Below are 15,568 nucleotides of genomic sequence, written 5' to 3' on the forward strand. Positions count from 1 at the left end.
TCTACACTGTCCCATCAAACACTCCCAGGGCAGGTACAGGGGGTTAGATACAGAGTAAAGCTCCCTCTACACTGTCCCATCAAACACTCCCAGGGCAGGTACAGCACGGGGTTAGATACAGAGTAAAGCTCCCTCTACCCTTGACATTTCCCCATCTCCAGTCCCTCTTCCCCGAAAAACCTGTGGACACTTGGGGCTGGAGTGACATTTTCGAGAAGGAGATCGATAGATTTTACGCGAGGGGAGGGTATAAAGGGATATGGATGAAAGGCGGGCAAACGACGATGAGGAATAGGTCGGCTGTGATCCTCCGGCCTTGGTGCGGGATGAGGGGGCGGGGGAAGAGAATGAGACTCCCACCGTTCAGTCAAGGCTCACGCACAAAGAGCGGGCACTTGGGTGAGGCACTGTATGGTGACTGGCACATACTGTATCCCAGTCAGAATATTTGGGGAGAGCCAGAGAGAGAGAGAGAGAGGTGTGGGAGAGAGCTAGAGAGAGAGAGAGGGGGGGGTTGGGAGAGGAGGAGGGAGAGAGCCAGCGAGAGAGAGCGGGAGAGACAGAAAGAGAGAGAGAGAGAGAGAGAGAGCGCGCGAGCGGGAGAGAGAGAGAGCGCGAGCGGGAGAGAGAGAGAGCGCGAGCGGGAGAGAGAGAGAGCGCGAGCGGGAGAGAGAGCGCGAGCGGGAGAGAGAGAGAGAGAGCGAGCGGGAGAGAGAGAGAGAGCGAGCGGGAGAGAGAGAGAGAGCGAGCGGGAGAGAGAGAGAGCGCGAGCGGGAGAGAGAGAGAGCGAGCGGGAGAGAGAGAGAGAGCGAGCGGGAGAGAGAGAGAGCGAGCGGGAGAGAGAGAGAGAGAGAGCGAGCGGGAGAGAGAGAGAGAGAGAGCGGGAGAGAGGGAGAGAGAGAGAGAGAGAGCGGGAGAGAGAGAGAGAGCGGGAGAGAGAGAGCGAGCGGGAGAGAGAGCGCGAGCGGGAGAGAGAGAGAGAGAGCGAGCGGGAGAGAGAGAGAGAGCGAGCGGGAGAGAGAGAGAGAGCGAGCGGGAGAGAGAGAGAGCGCGAGCGGGAGAGAGAGAGAGAGCGAGCGGGAGAGAGAGAGCGAGCGGGAGAGAGAGAGAGCGCGAGCGGGAGAGAGAGAGCGAGCGGGAGAGAGAGAGAGAGCGAGCGGGAGAGAGAGAGAGAGCGAGCGGGAGAGAGAGAGAGAGCGAGCGGGAGAGAGAGAGAGCGAGCGGGAGAGAGAGAGAGCGAGCGGGAGAGAGAGAGAGCGAGCGGGAGAGAGAGAGAGAGAGAGCGAGCGGGAGAGAGAGAGAGAGAGAGCGGGAGAGAGGGAGAGAGAGAGAGAGAGAGAGAGCGGGAGAGAGAGAGAGAGAGAGCGGGAGAGAGAGAGCGAGCGGGGGAGAGAGAGAGAGAGAGAGCGAGCGGGAGAGAGAGAGCGAGAGGGAGAGAGAGAGAGATCGCGAGCGGGAGAGAGAGAGCGAGCGGGAGAGAGAGAGAGCGCGAGCGGGAGAGAGAGAGAGAGAGCGAGCGGGAGAGAGAGAGAGAGAGCGAGCGGGAGAGAGAGAGAGAGAGCGAGCGGGAGAGAGAGAGAGAGCGGGAGAGAGAGAGAGAGAGCGGGAGAGAGAGAGAGAGCGGGAGAGAGAGAGAGAGCGGGAGAGAGAGAGAGAGCGGGAGAGAGAGAGAGAGAAAGAGAGAGAGAGCGGGAGAGAGAGAGCGGGAGAGCGGGAGAGACAGAGAGCGGGAGAGACAGAGAGTGTGAGAGACAGAGAGCGCACGGGAGAGAGAGAGCGGTCTCTGCAACTAAAATCCTATGACCCCATTTTAAAAAGATTTAAAGACCAGTTCTCCCTTTCCAAGACAACTAGTTTTTTTTTTTAAATAAAAAGGCGGCGGCTGTAAGTGGCACAAAAATCTGGCAGGCCAGCGGTGGGCGGCCTTTGAATCAGGCCTTGCCCGGACAGTCAGTTGCTATCAGTGTATCCGTCGTTACTGCAGGCCCGCGCGTGTCCCCGAGTCCACGCACTGGCGGCGAGAGCACGACGGGGACGGAGGCAAGAGCACGGGCGGGGGTTGGGGGGGAAAGGCGCGTGCGGCAACAATCGCGCACGCCCGCTTTCTCTACTGGCAACTCCTCCCCGCGAAAGGGGGGGGGGGGGATGAGGGGAACAACAACAACCACCTTACGCTCGGCGTGCGAGACGGTAAATCCACGAGCGAGCGCGGGCGATAACACGACCACGAGCTCGGCGCGGAATTGCCGCCGCGCACCGGACCGACCAATCGGGAGAGGCTTTCGGGCGGCGGGAATCACCGACGACGACCCCGGTCGATCAGCCCAATAACAACTTCCTTCAAGAGCTTTGCGAGAGAAAGGGGGGAGGGGTGCGGGGGAAATAAATTGATTCTTTAACGGGGGGGGACACGTCAGCGGATCAGGCGACATGTCCGTGGAAGTATTATAAATCCGGGGAAGGTGTTGGGATGGCGGGAGGAGGGGGGGACGAGAGAGGCTGGTGCACCGCCCCCCTTCCTTCAAGCCCCTCCTTTACAGCAGGAGGCACGGGCTCTTGCTCTTGGCCTTCTTGGCCTGCAGGGCTGCCCGGGTGGCGAGCTCGAAGACCTCGCGCACCCCGTCTTTCGTCTTGGCCGAGCACTCCAGGTAGCCGAAGGCGTTGATACGACTGCCCATCTCTTTCGCCTCGTCTGGCTTCACCGGCTCCTGGGGGCGAGAGATAGGAGAGAGGATGCGTGAGCGCGCGCGGGGCATGTGAATAAATCAGCTTAGCGTCTGTCCGCAACCCCGTTCCCCCCTCCCCGCAACCCCGCTCCCCCGCGCGCATCCGAGATGCCGACTCTCGCTGGGGCACAGATTGACAGGCAAGCTTCGGCTGCGGACATTCGACCAAGGGGGGCGTCGCCGCTGAGCCCGCCTGCGTCCCCAGCGGGAGTGTTGGGAGTTCAGGGGTGGGGGGTCACAGTTAAACTTCTTCCCTCTCTCCACCCTACCCCCAACACAGTCAAGGCCGACTGCAACCCAGTGCTGTGGGGACATGTTCGAGGGCGGCGGGAGAGCGAGAGCGAGGCACGAGATCGGTGTGGCTTTAAACGGGCGGGTAGAGTCCGTGATAGGGGAGAGGAGAGGGCAGAGAGGAGTTTGAATGAGTGGGTGGGTCAGTGAGAGGGGAGAGATTGAATGGGCGGGTAGGGTCAGTGATGGGGAAGAGGGAGATTGAATGGGCGGGTAGGGTCAGAGAGAGGGCAGGAGAGGGAGAGATTGAATGGGTGGGTCGGGTCAGCGATGGGAGAGTGGGCAGGGGGAGATTGAATGGGTGGGTAGGGTCAGTGATAGGGGAGAGGGAAGGGAAGGGGTGGGGGGGCGGGGAGAAAAGAGATTGAATGGGCGGGTCGTGGCAGCGATGGGGGAGAGGGAAGGGAAGGGGTGGGGGGGCGGGGAGAAAAGAGATTGAATGGGCGGGTCGGGGCAGCGATGGGAGAGTGGGCAGGGGGAGATTGAATGGGCGGGTAGGGTCAGCGATGGGGGAGAGGGAAGGGAAGGGGGGGGGGAGAAAAGAGATTGAATGGGCGGGTCGGGGCAGCGATGGGGGAGAGGGAAGGGAAGTGGGGGGGGGGGGAAGAGATTGAATGGGCGGGTCGGGGCAGCAATGGGAGAGAGGGAAGGGGGGGGGAAGAGAGATTGAATGGGCGGGTCGGGGCAGCAATGGGAGAGTGGGCAGGGGGAGATTGAATGGGCGGGTAGGGTCAGAGAGAGGGCAGGAGAGGGAGAGATTGAATGGGCGGGTCGGGGCAGCAATGGGAGAGTGGGCAGGGGGAGATTGAATGGGCGGGTAGGGTCAGCGATGGGGGAGAGGGAAGGGAAGGGGGGGGGGGGGGGGGAGATTGAATGGGCGGGTCGGGGCAGCAATGGGAGAGAGGGAAGGGGGGGGGAAGAGAGATTGAATGGGCGGGTCGGGGCAGCAATGGGAGAGTGGGCAGGGGGAGATTGAATGGGCGGGTAGGGTCAGAGAGAGGGCAGGAGAGGGAGAGATTGAATGGGTGGGTCGGGTCAGCGATGGGAGAGTGGGCAGGGGGAGATTGAATGGGCGGGTAGGGTCAGTGATGGGGGAGAGGGAAGGGAAGGGGGGAGGGGGAAGAGAGATTGAATGGGTGGGTCGGGTCAGCGATGGGAGAGTGGGCAGGGGGAGATTGAATGGGCGGGTAGGGTCAGCGATGGGGGAGAGGGAAGGGGGGGGGGGGGGGGAAAGAGAGATTGAATGGGCGGGTAGGGTCAGCGATGGGGGAGAGGGAAGGGGGGGGGGGGGGGGAAAGAGAGATTGAATGGGCGGGTAGGGTCAGCGATGGGGGAAAGAAGAGGAGGAGGCAGATCGGTAATGGCCCAGACTCACACCGAGGGATCAACCAATAGGGCGACACACTGGAGGAGAGCCCGTGCGCGGTGAACCAGTTCACCCGCTGAGTGCGTGTCCCCGGGGGAGAGGGAGCGGACCCCTGGGCCTGGCGCCCATCGCATCACCTGCTTCATCTTGGCCAGCTCTCGCCGTGTGTGCTCATCGCTCCGCAAGTCCTTCTTGTTCCCCACCAGGATGATGGGGATGTTGGGGCAAAAGTGCTTCACCTCGGGCGTCCACTTCTCGGGGATATTTTCTGTCAGGGGGAAAAAACAGGCGCAAAAAAAAAAAACACGGCAATTTAAGTCTTCCGTCCCCATGGTTCATTTTATGAGACACAATACTTGGCTGACATTTCAAACTCGGGGCAACTCAGAAAGCGGAGTAGAGCTGGTCGGAGCAGAGGATGAAACGCCTCGTGCAGGCGGAGGAGCCGCAAGAGGTCCCACAGCGCCACCGCTGGTGGGAGGCTGCAACTACAGCGTGACCGTTTACATAGACACATACCACTATCCATCGAAATAAAAGGAATTTAGAAACAAACTGTCGAACATAGGAACAGGAGGAGGCCGTTCAGCCCCTCGAGCCTGTTACATTAGGAACAGGAGGAGGCCGTTCAGCCCCTCGAGCCTGTTACATTAGGAACAGGAGGAGGCCGTTCAGCCCCTCGAGCCTGTTACATTAGGAACAGGAGGAGGCCGTTCAGCCCCTCGAGCCTGTTACATTAGGAACAGGAGGAGGCCGTTCAGCCCCTCGAGCCTGTTACATTAGGAACAGGAGGAGGCCGTTCAGCCCCTCGAGCCTGTTACATTAGGAACAGGAGGAGGCCGTTCAGCCCCTCGAGCCTGTTACATTAGGGACAGGAGGAGGCCGTTCAGCCCCTCGAGCCTGTTACATTAGGAACAGGAGGAGGCCGTTCAGCCCCTCGAGCCTGTTACATTAGGAACAGGAGGAGGCCGTTCAGCCCCTCGAGCCTGTTACATTAGGGACAGGAGGAGGCCGTTCAGCCCCTCGAGCCTGTTACATTAGGGACAGGAGGAGGCCGTTCAGCCCCTCGAGCCTGTTACATTAGGGACAGGAGGAGGCCGTTCAGCCCCTCGAGTCTGTTACATTAGGGACAGGAGGAGGCCGTTCAGCCCCTCGAGCCTGTTACATTAGGAACAGGAGGAGGCCGTTCAGCCCCTCGAATCTGCTTCGCCATTCAATGAGATCGCGTCTGATCTGTATCTTAACTGCCTTGGTTCCATAACCCTTACCCAACAAAACTCTTATCGATCTCAATCTTGAAATTTTCAATTGACCCGCTTTTTTTTTGGGGGGGGCGTGGGGGATGGAGTTCCAGATTCCCACTGCCCTTTGTGTGAAGAAGTGCTTCCTGACTTCACCCCTGAATGGCCTGGCTCTAATTTGAAAGTTCTACCCCCTTGTTCTGGATTCTCCCCACCAGAGGAAACAGTTTCTCTCTCTATACCCGATCGAAACAATCTTAAATCACCTCACAAAACCCACGACCTCTACCAGCTAGGACAAGGGCAGCAGGCGCATGGGAACACCACCACCTCCACGTTCTTGGAAATATATCGGCCGTTCCTTCATTGTCGCTGGGTCACAATCCTGGAACTCCCTCCCCAACAGCACTGTGGGGGCACCTTCACCACACGGACTGCAGCGGTTCAAGAAGGCGGCTCACCACCGCCTTCTCAAGGGGCAATTAGGGATGGGCAATAAATGCCGGCCTTGCCAGCAACACCCACATCCCGTGAACGAATAAAAAGAAAATACTTCAATTAGCTCAGCCCCTTAATCTTCCACACTCAAGAGAACACAAGCCGTGAGAGAGAAGAGAATTAGCAAAACAACTTACCTAAACTGTCAGGGCTGTCGATTGAAAAGCACATTAAAATAACGTCAGTGTCTGGGTAGGAAAGGGGTCTGAGCCGATCGTAGTCCTCTTGCCCAGCCGTGTCCCACAGTGCCAATTCCACCTGCCGCACATTTAAACGTAATTATTAGAGAAGTTCTGTACCCTTGTGTACAGCGACAGACCTGTACCAACCAGTACTGTACCCCAGTGTTATACAGCGACAGACCTGTACCCACCAGTACTGTACCCCAGTGTTATACAGCGACAGACCTGTACCAACCAGTACTGTACCCCAGTGTTATACAGTGACAGACCTGTACCCACCAGTACTGTACCCCAGTGTTATAAAGTGACAGACCTGTACCCACCAGTACTATAAAGTGACAGACCTGTACCCACCAGTACTGTACCCCAGTGTTATAGTGACAGACCTGTACCCACCAGTACTGTACCCAAGTGTTATACAGTGACAGACCTGTACCCACCAGTACTGTACCCCAGTGTTATACAGGGACAGACCTGTACCCACCAGTACTGTACCCCAGTGTTATACAGCGACAGACCTGTACCAACCAGTACTGTACCCAAGTGTTATACAGTGACAGACCTGTACCCACCAGTACTGTACCCCAGTGTTATAAAGTGACAGACCTGTACCCACCAGTACTATAAAGTGACAGACCTGTACCCACCAGTACTGTACCCCAGTGTTATAGTGACAGACCTGTACCCACCAGTACTGTACCCAAGTGTTATACAGTGACAGACCTGTACCCACCAGTACTGTACCCCAGTGTTATACAGGGACAGACCTGTACCCACCAGTACTGTACCCCAGTGTTATACAGGGACAGACCTGTACCCACCAGTACTGTACCCCAGTGTTATACAGGGACAGACCTGTACCCACCAGTACTGTACCCCAGTGTTATACAGGGACAGACCTGTACCCACCAGTACTGTACCCCAGTGTTATACAGGGACAGACCTGTACCCACCAGTACTGTACCCCAGTGTTATACAGGGACAGACCTGTACCCACCAGTACACACTCACAACTAAGCTATACTTGCGACAGGAATGGGTGGCACCAGTGCGACACACTCATCTATGAAAGTCTCTGCCCTCCCACTCTCCCACCCCTGCCCCCCCCCCACAAATATCAGCTCCTCTAATCAGATCTACCGATCCCAGCCTTGAATATACTCAACGACTGAGCCTCCACAGCCCTCTGGGGCAGAGAATTCCAAAGATTCACCACCCTCCGAGTGAAGAAATTCCTCCTCATCTCAGTCTTAAATTGCCGACCCCTTATCCTGAGACTGTGTGACCCCTGGTTCTAGACTCCCCAGCCCGGGGTGGGGGGAAAACACCCTCCCTGCATCTACCCTGTCAATCCCCCTCAGAATGTTTCAATGAGATCATCTCTCATTCTTCTAAACTCTGGCATATATAGGCTGAGAAAGTACTTCATTTTTGAAAATAGAAGGGAATACAGTGTGCCCTTGTGTATTCCTTTGGAACTCCCTCCCTAAACCTCTCCGCCTCTCTCTCTCCTCCTTTAAGACACTCTTTAAAACCGACTCTTTGACCAAGCTTTGGCGTTACCGGTCTTAATATCTCCTTATAAGAACATAAGGGCAAAGGAGCAGCAGGAGTTTGTTGGGGGATGTGATCGGGCCCAGGGGGCAGCACGGGGCCCAGCCCACACACTGTGCGATATGTGGGCGCACTGGGTCCGTGCAGCAGAGCAGGTCTCCAGTCGTCCTGGTTAACCCTTGCCCCTGGACCCAGACCTCGCTCTGTCGAGCCCCGTGTGGTGGCTGGTGTGCAACGGTCACCCCACGTTAAAAAAATCCACCCACAGGCATCTTCCACCCTTCAGGATGGAGTTTGGGATCGGGAATGTTAGGTCCTTCACTGAAACACCTGTTAACTTATCCATTTTCGGCAAGTCATCCTCGATACGAGGGACTGCCTGATGACGATAACATAAGAAACAGGAGCAGGAGTCGGCCATTCGGCCCCTCGAGCCTGCTCCGCCATTCAATAAGATGGCGGCTGATCTGATCTTGGCCTCAGCTCCACTTCCCCGCCCGCTCCCCAGAACTCTCGCCTCCCTCACTACCGGTACTAATATCTCCGCGCGCGCGCGTGCTCCCAAAAAAAAACAGCTCGCAAATCTGCTTCCGGTCACAAAGCACGCCCTTCGAAGACAACGCGTTGCCCGCGCGCGGTGGGGTGGGGGGGGGGGGGAACCATCGGCGGGCTGTTGCCTGCCTCACCCACCTGCTTGCCGTCCACTTCGATGTCGGCCACGTAGTTCTCGAAGACGGTGGGGACGTACACCTCGGGAAACTGGTCCTTGCTGAAGACGATCAGGAGGCAGGTCTTGCCGCAGGCCCCGTCGCCCACGATCACCAGCTTCTTGCGGATGGCCGCCATCGCCGGCTGCGGGGGAGGGGGAGAGAGAGAGAGAGAGAGAGACGGAGGGCAGTGAGTGGCACAGCCAGGCGGGGGGCGGGCTAATGGCCGTCGCCCAGGGGGGGGCGGCAGCTTCAAACCACTCAGCCGCGCACTCACCCATACGCCGCTCCAACGGCACGCTTAGTAAATTGCCTGATTGAGAACACGACAGAGACAAGGGTTCCCCAATTCCCACCCCCCCACACACCCCTCCCCGCCAGTTAAACCCCCTCAGCGTCGAGCTGGTTAATCTCAATCAGGGAGCAGGAATGGTGCGGCCCTCCGTGAGACTGAAAGCTGCCGCCAGTCAGGCTCCTGATTCGACGCAGGCTCCGAGAACCCCCACCCCCGGCTCCAGAGACTCGAGCGCAATAAGCTAGGCTGGCGCTCCACAGAGGGAGTGCCACGCTGTCGGAGGGGCGGTACTGAGGGAGCGCCGCACTGCGCTGTCGGAGGGGCGGTACTGAGGGAGCGCCGCACTGCGCTGTCGGAGGGGCGGTACTGAGGGAGCGCCGCACTGCGCTGTCGGAGGGGCGGTACTGAGGGAGCGCCGCACTGCGCTGTCGGAGGGGCGGTACTGAGGGAGCGCCGCACTGCGCTGTCGGAGGGGCGGTACTGAGGGAGCGCCGCACTGCGCTGTCGGAGGGGCGGTACTGAGGGAGCGCCGCACTGCGCTGTCGGAGGGGCGGTACTGAGGGAGCGCCGCACTGCGCTGTCGGAGGGGCGGTACTGAGGGAGCGCCGCACTGCGCTGTCGGAGGGGCGGTACTGAGGGAGTGCCGCACTGTCGGAGGGGCTGTATTTCGGGATGAGACATTAAACCGAGGCCCCGTCTGCCCTCTCGGGCGGATGTAAAAGATCCCGGGGCCACTATTGGAAGAAGAGCAGGGGGAGTTCTCCCCGGTGTCCTGGGGCCAATATTTATCCCTCGACCAACATCACTAAAACAGACGATCCGGGTCATTATCACATCGCTGTGTGTGGGAGCTTGCTGTGCGCAAATTGGCGTTTCCCACATTACAACAGCGAGCGCGCTTCCAAAAAAAAAAGTGCTTCGTTGGGTGTGGGGCACTTTGGAACGACCGGTAGTGATGAAAGTGACTCGCTATCGAAATGCAAGTCTTAAAATCCGCCGATTGTTGCTGGGAGGGCAGGGGTCAGCAAAGGGACCTACCGACTTGCCTGGATTGTCACCCACCCCGCTTCTGAAGCCAAGAGTGGGGGGAGAGGGACAGAGAAGCCGGCCAGACCCAGCCCCTTCAGGAGGGGAAGACGAGAGAGAGAGAGGCACAAGAGAGGGGAGAATCGGAGACTTGGGCTGCTCCCGGTTGATGTGGCTCTGTGGATTTGCGGGTTGGGCCAGAAGTTTCGTTGGGCAGAGGCCCGTAGGGGGAAGTGATGAGTGTGTGTGTGTGTGTGTGTGCGTTGTGTGTTGTGTGTGTGTGAAGCACAGGCGGAGATGACGTAAGGGAAGGCCTATGCGGAAATGTGGCCTTAACGTTTCCAAAGATTGCCTCTGTGCAAACAACAAACATTTGAAAGAGCAACAGGGTGGGGGACGGAAATAAAAAACAAACCAGAACTTTGAGATGGATAACTGGAAAGGGTGGAGCAGAAACAGACCACGCAAGCAGACACTGAACAGGGACCTGGAGATTAATCCGCTCACAGAACTGAAAGACAAGACTTAAACTGAATTTTAATCCAAAGAAAAATATAGTTAAATCATTAGAGTTAATTTGAAGAGGATTTCCTGACAGGAAATATGGCAATTTATTGTGCGTGGGCGGTGTTTTTTTAAAAAAAAAACGCCCACCCACAAAGGCTCTCCCTCCCCCACCGCACACGTTGCCCATCACACCGCTAAACAGCCCGGTCCCGCCCCGCACAGCCCAATCTGACCCCAAACCTCGCAACCTCCTCCCCAAACCTCGCAACCTCATCCCCAAACCTCGCAACCTCATCCCCAAACCTCGCAACCTCCTCCCCAAACCTCGCAACCTCCTCCCCAAACCTCCCAACCTCCTCCCCAAACCTCCCAACCTCATCCCCAAACCTCCCAACCTCACCCCCAAACCTCCCAACCTCATCCCCAAACCTCCCAACCTCACCCCCAAACCTCCCAACCTCACCCCCAAACCTCCCAACCTCACCCCCAAACCTCGCAACCTCACCCCCAAACCTCGCATCCTCATCCCCAAACCTCGCAACCTCACCCCCAAACCTCCCAACCTCACCCCCAAACCTCCCAACCTCATCCCCAAACCTCCCAACCTCATCCCCAAACCTCCCAACCTCATCCCCAAACCTCCCAACCTCATCCCCAAACCTCCCAACCTCATCCCCAAACCTCCCAACCTCATCCCCAAACCTCCCAACCTCATCCCCAAACCTCCCAACCTCATCCCCAAACCTCCCAACCTCATCCCCAAACCTCCCAACCTCATCCCCAAACCTCCCAACCTCATCCCCAAACCTCGCAACCTCACCCCCAAACCTCCCAACCTCATCCCCAAACCTCCCAACCTCATCCCCAAACCTCCCAACCTCATCCCCAAACCTCGCAACCTCATCCCCAAACCTCCCAACCTCACCCCCAAACCTCGCAACCTCACCCCCAAACCTCCCAACCTCATCCCCAAACCTCGCAACCTCATCCCCAAACCTCGCAACCTCATCCCCAAACCTCGCAACCTCACCCCCAAACCTCGCATCCTCATCCCCAAACCTCGCAACCTCATCCCCAAACCTCGCAACCTCATCCCCAAACCTCGCAACCTCCTCCCCAAACCTCGCAACCTCCTCCCCAAACCTCCCAACCTCATCCCCAAACCTCCCAACCTCATCCCCAAACCTCCCAACCTCACCCCCAAACCTCCCAACCTCATCCCCAAACCTCGCAACCTCATCCCCAAACCTCGCAACCTCACCCCCAAACCTCCCAACCTCACCCCCAAACCTCCCAACCTCACCCCCAAACCTCGCAACCTCACCCCCAAACCTCGCATCCTCATCCCCAAACCTCCCAACCTCACCCCCAAACCTCCCAACCTCACCCCCAAACCTCCCAACCTCATCCCCAAACCTCCCAACCTCATCCCCAAACCTCCCAACCTCATCCCCAAACCTCCCAACCTCATCCCCAAACCTCCCAACCTCATCCCCAAACCTCCCAACCTCATCCCCAAACCTCCCAACCTCATCCCCAAACCTCCCAACCTCATCCCCAAACCTCGCAACCTCACCCCCAAACCTCCCAACCTCATCCCCAAACCTCCCAACCTCATCCCCAAACCTCCCAACCTCATCCCCAAACCTCCCAACCTCATCCCCAAACCTCCCAACCTCACCCCCAAACCTCGCAACCTCACCCCCAAACCTCCCAACCTCATCCCCAAACCTCGCAACCTCATCCCCAAACCTCGCAACCTCATCCCCAAACCTCGCAACCTCACCCCCAAACCTCGCATCCTCATCCCCAAACCTCGCAACCTCATCCCCAAACCTCGCAACCTCACCCCCAAACCTCCCAACCTCATCCCCAAACCTCCCAACCTCATCCCCAAACCTCCCAACCTCATCCCCAAACCTCCCAACCTCATCCCCAAACCTCCCAACCTCATCCCCAAACCTCGCAACCTCATCCCCAAACCTCGCAACCTCACCCCCAAACCTCGCAACCTCACCCCCAAACCTCGCAACCTCACCCCCAAACCTCGCAACCTCACCCCCAAACCTCGCAACCTCATCCCCAAACCTCGCAACCTAATCCACAAACCTCCCAACCTCATCCCCAAACCTCCCAACCTCATCCCCAAACCTCCCAACCTCATCCCCAAACCTCCCAACCTCATCCCCAAACCTCCCAACCTCATCCCCAAACCTCCCAACCTCATCCCCAAACCTCCCAACCTCATCCCCAAACCTCGCAACCTAATCCACAAACCTCCCAACCTCATCCCCAAACCTCCCAACCTCATCCCCAAACCTCCCAACCTCATCCCCAAACCTCCCAACCTCATCCCCAAACCTCCCAACCTCATCCCCAAACCTCCCAACCTCATCCCCAAACCTCCCAACCTAATCCACAAACCTCCAGATTTAACCCCAAACGTTGGAATTTAACCCAAACCTCCAAATTTAACCCCAAACGTTGGAATTTAACCCAAACCTCCAAATTTAACCCCAAACGTTGGAATTTAACCCAAACCTCCAAATTTAACCCCAAACGTTGGAATTTAACCCAAACCTCCAAATTTAACCCCAAACGGCAGAACTTATCCCCAAACCTCCAAATTTAACCCCAAACGTCGGAATTTAACCCCAAACTCCAAATTTAACCCCAAATGTCAGAACTTAACCCGAAACCTCCAGATTTAACCCCAAACGTCGGAATTTAACCCCAAACCTCCAAATTTAACCCCAAATGTCAGAACTTAACCCGAAACCTCCAGATTTAACCCCAAACGTCGGAATTTAACCCAAACCTCCAAATTTAACCCCAAACGCCAGAATTTAACCCCAAACGTTGGAATTTAACCCAAACCTCCAAATTTAACCCCAAATGTCAGAACTTAACCCAAACCTCCAGATTTAACCCCAAACCTCCAAATTTAACCCCAAACCTCCAAATTTAACCCCAAACCTCCAGATTTAACCCAAACCTGCAAATTTAACCCCAAACGCCAGAATTTAACCCCAAACCTCCAAATTTAACCCCAAACCTCCAAATTTAACCCCAAACGTCAAAATTTAACCCAAACCTGCAAATTTAACCCCAAACGCCAGAATTTAACCCCAAACCTCCAAATTTAACCCCAAACCTCCAAATTTAACCCCAAACCTCCAAATTTAACCCCAAACGCCAGAATTTAACCCAAACCTGCAAATTTAACCCCAAACGCCAGAATTTAACCCAAACCTCCAAATTTAACCCCAAACCTCCAAATTTAACCCCAAACCTCCAAATTTAACCCAAACCTGCAAATTTAACCCCAAACGCCAGAATTTAACCCCAAACCTCCAGATTTAACCCCAAACCTCCAAATTTAACCCCAAACGTCAAAATTTAACCCCAAACGCCAGAATTTAACCCCAAACCTCCAAATTTAACCCCAAACGTCGGAATGTAACCGCCACACGCTGGGACGCGGCCCGGCCGCGGTTTCCTTGTCTCTCTCTCTCTCTCTCTCTGACGCTTTCTCTTTCTCTTTCTCTCTCTCGGTGTTTAAACTAAACTCGATTTAAAAAAAAAAGACAACATTCCGGGGGCCCCGGCCCTTGCGGGCCCGCTCCCCTCCGCCCCCCGCCGCCGCCGCAGGCAGCAGGGACTCGCCTTCCATCGCCAAACCTGGCATCGTCTTCCTGAGGTAAAAAAAATAAAAGTCGGAAATTTTCTCCCTTTCAAGCTTATATATTTATAGAGATTGTGTTACCTGCTTTCCTCCTGACTGTATGTATATATATTATATATATATAAAGGTCGATTATATATTATTCTCCTTTAATTTTATAAATAATGTTTTTTTTTCTGCGAGCGGACTGCGCCGCCTCAACCCAACTTGCTGCGCGAGCCGGGCGCGGTTTTTTTTCCGCACGCCCCCCCCCCTGGCTCTTCACCAAGCTCAGCCAATGGGCAGCCGCTCCGTCCCGCTTTCCTCCAATGGCGAGGCCGCCTTTTTGCCGACCACGTGGGGGTGGGGCGGGGCGGGACTTCCGGTAGCGGCCAGCAGGTTTGGTTGTCGGCCGCCGCCGCCGCCGCCGCTCTCACTCCCCCTCGCGCGCAGGGGCCGGAAGTTGTGTGACGTGTCGTGCGTGGCTGTGTGGGGAGGGAGGGAGGGAGGGGGGGGGAAAGAGAGGAAATGGTGCAATGGGCAGACCCCACCCCACACATGACTCCGCCCACGATCTCACACTCAGCCAATCAGCTGCAGCCAGTGGGCACTGCACCGGCAGGGGGAGCTCCAGCACCAGTTAAATGGCTTGCAATCCTATTAATGCATCATCCTGATTAAATTCATAATTCTGATTAAATGCATTGTAGTCCTATTAATGCATAATTCTGATTAAATTCATAATTCTGATTAAATGCCTTGTAGTCCTATTAATGCATAATTCTGATTAAATGCATTGCAATCCTATTAATGCATAATTCTGATTAAATGCATAATTCTGATTAAATGCATTGTAGTCCTATTAATGCATAATTCTGATTAAATGCATTGCAATCCTATTAATGCATAATTCTGATTAAATTCATAATTCTGATTAAATGCATTGTAGTCCTATTAATGCATAATTCTGATTAAATGCATTGCAATCCTATTAATGCATAATTCTGATTAAATTCATAATTCTGATTAAATGCCTTGTAGTCCTATTAATGCATAATTCTGATTAAATGCATTGCAATCCTATTAATGCATAATTCTGATTAAATTCATAATTCTGATTAAATGCCTTGTAGTCCTATTAATGCATAATTCTGATTAAATGCATTGCAATCCTATTAATGCATAATTCTGATTAAATGCCTTGTAGTCCTATTAATGCATAATTCTGATTAAATTCATAATTCTGATTAAATGCATAATTCTGCTTAAATGCCTTGCAGTCCTATTACTGCATAATTCTGATTAAATGGATAATTCTGATTAAATGCCTTGCAGTCCTATTAATGCATACTTCTGATTAAATGCATTGCAATCCTATTAATGCATAATTCTGATTAAATGCCTTGCAGTCCTATTAATGCATAATTCTGATTAAATTCATAATTCTGATTAAATGCATAATTCTGCTTAAATGCCTTGCAGTCCTATTAATGCATAATTCTGATTAAATT

At 55.2% G+C, this 15,568-nt stretch overlaps 1 protein-coding gene across 1 annotated transcript; it reads right to left on the reverse strand.

Annotated features, from left to right (window-relative positions):
* Positions 1-262: 262 nt before the first annotated feature.
* rhoaa (ras homolog gene family, member Aa) lies at positions 263-14,299 on the reverse strand. The gene is made up of 5 exons (XM_070869212.1): positions 14,160-14,299; positions 8,549-8,710; positions 6,260-6,380; positions 4,521-4,651; positions 263-2,708 (listed from the first exon to the last, which is right to left on the reverse strand). The coding sequence occupies exons 2-5, from the start codon at positions 8,702-8,704 to the stop codon at positions 2,535-2,537; spliced, it is 582 nt and encodes a 193-aa protein (XP_070725313.1). The 5' UTR covers positions 8,705-8,710; positions 14,160-14,299; the 3' UTR covers positions 263-2,534.
* Positions 14,300-15,568: the final 1,269 nt, after the last annotated feature.

The sequence above is a fragment of the Pristiophorus japonicus genome, chromosome 32 (genome assembly GCF_044704955.1).
Source record: "Pristiophorus japonicus isolate sPriJap1 chromosome 32, sPriJap1.hap1, whole genome shotgun sequence".
Lineage (NCBI taxonomy): Eukaryota > Metazoa > Chordata > Chondrichthyes > Pristiophoridae > Pristiophorus > Pristiophorus japonicus.

Coding starts and splice junctions, on each gene's coding strand:
- rhoaa (XM_070869212.1), bottom strand. CDS start 8,704: ATGGCGGCCATCCGCAAGAAGCTGGTGATCGTGGGCGACGGGGCCTGC. Junction 6,381..8,548: donor TCGAAGTGGACGGCAAGCAG/GTGGGTGAGGCA, acceptor AATGTGCGGCAG/GTGGAATTGGCACTGTGGGA. Junction 4,652..6,259: donor CGACAGCCCTGACAGTTTAG/GTAAGTTGTTTT, acceptor TCCCCCTGACAG/AAAATATCCCCGAGAAGTGG.